At 39.1% G+C, this 5,880-nt stretch overlaps 1 protein-coding gene across 4 annotated transcripts; it reads left to right on the top strand.

Annotated features, from left to right (window-relative positions):
• Nucleotides 1-151: 151 nt before the first annotated feature.
• On the top strand, nucleotides 152-5,656 carry LOC116378666 (zinc transporter ZIP3). 4 transcript variants are annotated; one of them, XM_031840572.1, is made up of 3 exons: nucleotides 152-1,351; nucleotides 2,740-3,021; nucleotides 3,367-5,656. In XM_031840572.1, the coding sequence occupies exons 2-3, from the start codon at nucleotides 2,815-2,817 to the stop codon at nucleotides 4,117-4,119; spliced, it is 960 nt and encodes a 319-aa protein (XP_031696432.1). In that variant the 5' UTR covers nucleotides 152-1,351; nucleotides 2,740-2,814; the 3' UTR covers nucleotides 4,120-5,656. The 4 variants fall into 4 exon arrangements, with proteins under 4 accessions (XP_031696432.1, XP_031696433.1, XP_031696431.1 ...); XM_031840573.1 differs by having other exon boundaries at nucleotides 2,737-3,021; XM_031840571.1 differs by having other exon boundaries at nucleotides 152-1,847.
• The last annotated feature ends 224 nt before the right edge of the window (nucleotides 5,657-5,880 follow it).

Here is a 5,880-nt window from a genome sequence, read left to right as displayed (position 1 = left end):
GTCTGAATACTTATGACCATGTGATATTTCAGTTTTTCTTTTTTAATAAATTTGCGAAAATTTCTACATTTGTTTTTTTCTGTCAAGATGGGGTGCTGAGTGTACATTAATGAGAAATAAAATGAAGTTTTTTGATTTTAACAAATGGCTGCAGTGAAACAAAGAGTGAATCATTTAAAGGGGTCTGAATACCTTCCGTACCCACTGTATATGAGGCAGTATCTCTAAAAAGGATTCACATAAATAAGGGGATGTTTTACTGGGAGCATGTTGACATGTACAAAGTGACGAGAAGCTCCAACATAGGTTCATGTCTGAGGTGTCACAAGTAAACATTAAGGCTGTAGAGATGACCTAAATTGCTCTAAAGGTCAAAGTATGCGAGTCTTTTTATGCACCTGTTTTTTTTTTTTTTTTTTTTTAACCAGAGCAACTCCTGTCTGTGAAGAGTGAAGTTAACTTGTGGATGTATATAAACTTATTGATAATTGACATGAAAATACTATTTAATGATACTATTCATTTAAGATGCATATGCTGACACAGATCTTTCACCATGGAAGATGTGATGATGGCAATGCTGTCATAAGTGTCAAACTTGTGTATTTTGTAAAATTATTTTAAAACAAAATGCATAAAACATTGAAGTTGAAATACAGAAATAAAAAAATTATAATGAAGTAGAAAAAGAATAACTGACATTAATAACATTAATATTGAAAAGGTCTAAGTTCATGTTTGACTCATGATCATATTATTACAGGCTCCATAACAGAACTAATCCATATTACAGAAAGGGATAGATCATCAAAAAAATAGTTTTATTTCAGGTTCTATTGACTGTACAACTTCCTGTTTGATTTTTTTTTTCAGCTAGGTGGCCAATAATACCTCAGCTTGTATTTGACATCTGCTTTACTCCTACATTTATCGGACAGGGTTAGTTACTTCACTTCTGATTATTTTGCACACAAAACGTGAAGAGTTTATAAGACACAATATGTTTTTACGAATTGAACAACCCAACAATTTATAGAGGTACAAATGTAACAATTAGTCTATTATGTAATTAGTCGATGGACATACAATTAAGTATCACCTATTCTGATAGTTTAAGATTATACATACTACTTTTACTTAAGGGGCATTTTTTATGTAGGACTTTTACTTGTTACAGGTTATTTCTAAAGTGTGGTATTAGTACTATTACTTAGGTAAATGATCTGAATACACTGTAAAATCAGTTCCTAGAATGCGCCATTCATATTTCCACCACTCAGCGCCCAGAGGACGCGTGACGTCAATGCGGAAGTACTTCCATACACCTGCTGGAGAGGAGACGGTCGGAGAGGTAAACACGGTGACGTTGACTCATGTTTTGGAGTTTAAAATGTGTATGTTAAGATGGAGTCGCTGCTTCGACAAAAACAACGCATACGTAAACAGCGTCTTTCTTTTATAACCGTAGTTTTCAGGTGGTAGCTAGCATATTTAGCTGCCTGGGGGGGCTAACGATAGCTAGCTTAATATTGACAACTCCGTCAAGCTAGCAGCTGTTAGCCGGATCACGAGCGGAATGGCTCGAGTTTGTCTCCAACGAAAACAAGTAAAATGTATCAGAATAACTGAAGAAGTCAAACACATTTTAAGTTATTGTATCATATAAGAGTGAAGCTATAACTATAAGAGACGTGTAAAAAATAATATAGTTATGAGTTATGATGCACGGTGACGTTTTACTTTGAAGTTCCTCACCGGAAGGGGAGTTGATGTCGGGTTGCTCTAACGCTACGTCGTTTGTCACCTGCTAGCCGGTAGATACACGGTCAAAAACAGTCAAACAACCGGTTCGTGAGTTTATCTTGGCATGGATGTAATGTTACGTTGTTATTATTATACAATTTACAGTGTTTAAGTAGGCGGATGAGTTTAATGAGTGTAGCTAACGTTACCGGTGTGCAGTGGTGGAAGTAGTAACTCTGCTCTGATCCTCATTACTTCACACAACACTGAAAATACACTACTACAAGTTGAAAGTCCTGAATTGAAAACGTTACTTAAGTAAAAGTATGTATAAACAGGAGATTGTATTTAAAGCATATATAAGTAGATACAATATCTCATATGAATTTTATATTATTATATCATTAGATTGTTATGCATTAACGCTGATGTAGCGTTAAAAGCAGGATTTTACTGAAGTGGAGCTCATTTTGAACTATTAACCAGCGTTAATGATTATTTTCATTATAGATTAATCTGCTGATTATTTTCTCCATTAATCGTTTGGTTTATATAAATAGTATGTCTTGTGTGCAGAAATCATAAATTTAAACGAGTAAGTAAAGCTCTCGGATACATTCGGTGCAATAAAAAGTACAATATTTCCCTCTGACATACAGTGGTGTAGAAATAGTAAGTGGCATGAAAAGAAAATACTAGACTTAAAGTACCTCACATTTGACCTTAATTACAGTACTTGAGTAAATGTACTTAGTTAAATTCCCCCACTGTACTTGAAGCTAAAAACCTTCAGGACTTTACTAATAATTACATTCTGTACTAATTAATTTTGACAATAATGTTGAGGTGGGCGAGCTAGAGCAACAACAATGAATAAAGTACAAGTACCTCAAGTTGTGCTTAAGTACAGAACAATACAGGAGTAAACGTATCTCATTGCTTTCAACCACTACACAATAGATTTCTCTGTTGATGAAAATTTGTCTGCCCCAGTAGAACCAGCAGGGATGTCCCAGCAGCACTAGTGGAGTGGAGGTGTTTGGGATGAGGCTGTAGTGTTTGAACTTAAGGATGGAGATCCTGGTGGCCAAGCTGCTTGGCCTGCTGGGATTGTTCGGCCTCATGCTGGCAGGTGTACTGGTCCCGGTGCGCCTCCTGCTAGCCGACTACGACAAGGCGCACAGATACAGGAGATCTCTGTCTCTGTGTAACTCGTTCGGAGGAGGCGTGTTCCTTGCAACATGCTTCAACGCTCTGCTGCCAACCGTCAGAGACAAGGTAACACACAAACACTCACATTTAAGTATTATTATCCCACAGCATCAGCGGTCTCCCTGACTTCAGACTGTATCGGTGGCCGATCAATACTTAATCATGTATTTGTACTGCTTGCCTTGAAATTTTGAGTTCTTTATGTGTGTTGGTGTGAGCTAAACACATTATTGATAAAAAGTGAAGACAGGAGATAGTTTATCCTAAGAGCAACAAAACTACACAACAGATTCAATAAGTGATAAGAAATCAGAAAGAGATTCAACAGAATTTCGATTTGAAACTTGATTCAGAACCAATAAAATGCTGTCTGATCGATCAGCTGGATGAGTGTGTGTTGACGTTCCTCAGGTGGCCGACGTGTTCCAGCAGCTGAAGATCAGCAGCGACTATCCTCTGGCAGAGACGATGATGATGCTTGGCTTCTTCCTCACCGTGTTCGTGGAGCAGGCCATTCTCACTTTCAGGAAGGAGAAACCATCTTTCATTGACCTGGAGACGTTTAACGCAGGCGGCTCTGAGGCTGGAAGCGACTCGGAGTACGAGACGCCCTTCATCGCCTCTGCGCGGGGCTCACCGAGAGACGGCGGCGGTGGTCACCGTTCCCACGGACACAACCACGGACACTTCAGCCCCGCCGAGCTGGCGGGGGCGGGGCCTCTGCGGCTGGCCAGCCTGGTCCTGGCTCTGTCGGCTCACTCGGTGTTCGAGGGCCTGGCACTCGGCCTGCAGGAGGACGGAGCCAAGTTGGGCAGCCTCCTCCTGGGCGTGGCCGTGCACGAGACGTTGGCCGCCGTGGCGCTCGGGGTGAGCGTGGCCAAGGCGTCGCTCGCCATGAAGGACGCCGCCAAGCTGGGTGTCACAGTCAGCCTAATGATCCCTCTGGGGATAGTGGTGGGGATGGGCATCGAGTCAACTCAGACGCTGGCGGGCAGCATGGTGTCCGTGGTGCTGCAGGGACTCGCCGCCGGCACCTTCCTGTTCGTCACCTTCTTTGAGATTCTGTCCCGAGAGCTGGACGACAAACGGGACCGCCTGTTAAAAGTGCTCTTCCTCATCCTCGGCTACACCGTGCTCGCCGCACTCGTCTTCATTAAGTGGTGACACGCAGGAAGTGCTCTGACACACACGGCAATACCAAAGGAAAGCTCATAACTCCATAGAGGCAGAAGAGTTCAGCTGTGAGACAAACCATTTATTCTCCTCAGCTGTGTCTGTGATGGAAACAGATTGAACAGAAATAAAAGAAATTAAACTGAAAGAGTAATGTAACACCCCCCCTCAAGAGAAATGTTCCAGTGGTTTAACTTCTCACGTTGCAGCAGTGATGCACGGCTGTACTCCAGGATGCTGTGACATCACTGCTGGGTGTGGCTACAGGTTAAATAGACATTACACCAGAGAGGGCAGCAAAGCTACTTGCCACATCTCATTGTGTGTACACCCCCCAGCCAGCTGAGACCAAAAGGAGCTTTTGTAATATATCTTCAATAAATTTTTATTCATTTTAATAACTATTAATATTATTTAAAAAAACAAAAAACGTTTGCTATTTTTTACTACATTTACTGTGATTTTCATTTGGATGTTAATGTATTTTTCTATTTTTAATCTCTGGTGATAAGTTAAAAATTAGAAACTTCATTCAGAATTGTAAAATGTCCATTTGAAGTCCTTAAAATTCCGGCTGAAGCTGCTAAATGGAGCTAAATATACTCCAATAATCAATTATGAATGTGAGACCTTGTCTGTCCAGGAAAGAAATAATAAGAAAAAACACATTCTGACTTTGAACACTGTAAGGACAAGTGGACTGTTGTCTGTAACGAATAAACATCAAATAATATATTTTATTCAGAAGAAATTAATCTCTTCAAGCTTTTTTTGCACTTTTTCATTTCCTCAATACATCTTTTTTCCCAGTTTCTCCTCATGTCAATACAACTTGTGCAGTGTACAAAATTCTTTCACAAGTCAAAGTCCTGCATTCACATTTCACCCATTTAAAAGTTCAAAAGTATCAGCATTGAACTTTAAAGTGTATTCCATATATTACCGGGTTATAATTATCGATGCATTCATATATTCATCACTTTAATGTTGCTGCTGCTAAATGTGGATCTCATTTTAATAACTTTGTATACTGCTATAATAAATAAATCTATAACAATACATCATTTATTAGTTGATCATATTTTGTATTATTAATCTGAATCTGCAAGCTGTTAGTTAAATGTAGTGGACTAAAAAGTACAAAATGTCCCTCTTAGATGTGGTGGAGAATAAAGTGGCATCAAATATAAATACTCAAGTAAAGTATAAGTAGCTTAGGTACAGTACTTGTGTACTTAGTTACTTCCCACTACTGCGAAATTCAAAGTCAAAGAAGTTTAGAAGCTTTCATTCTGGTGTTTTGTTACTCTTTAGTTTTAATAAACCTGTTTCTATATGAAGTTGAACTAATCACAGTGCAGCCTTTCAAAGATACTCAACACATATCCATGTACGTGTAATCTTTATTTTTATGACCATCATTGAATGTGTTCCTATTGTGATCTTGAACACTTTTGTATTTATGATGGTCTGTGACATCTCTTTATTTTCTCATGTGTTAAATGAAATTAAAGAGGTTACTATCATACTTTTTGTTTGATTGTGCATGTGATGTAAACGGCAGCAGACGCAGAACAACATGATGTCCTGATGAATGTAAGTTTAATATTCACTCTTTTTTGACTCTTATCAACTCCATATTGCATTTCATCATCATTGTTTCTCTCCAGATGTTGCTGCTCTGGCGTGGCGTTCGTTGTGAAATATGTCATTTGGATGTTTCCAAGAAGAATGGGACCAAAGACCAGCAGA

This window comes from Anarrhichthys ocellatus, unplaced genomic scaffold (assembly GCF_004355925.1).
Source record: "Anarrhichthys ocellatus isolate YVR2014 unplaced genomic scaffold, GSC_Weel_1.0 scaffold2963, whole genome shotgun sequence".
Lineage (NCBI taxonomy): Eukaryota > Metazoa > Chordata > Actinopteri > Perciformes > Anarhichadidae > Anarrhichthys > Anarrhichthys ocellatus.
Note: the sequence above shows the minus strand (reverse complement) of the source record. Positions and strands in the feature narration are given on the sequence as shown.

Excerpts from the sequence above, each read along its gene's own strand:
- LOC116378666 (XM_031840572.1), top strand. The coding sequence starts at position 2,815 with ATGGAGATCCTGGTGGCCAAGCTGCTTGGCCTGCTGGGATTGTTCGGC. Across the intron at positions 3,022-3,366 it reads TGCCAACCGTCAGAGACAAG|GTGGCCGACGTGTTCCAGCA; the intron begins GTAACACACAAA and ends GACGTTCCTCAG.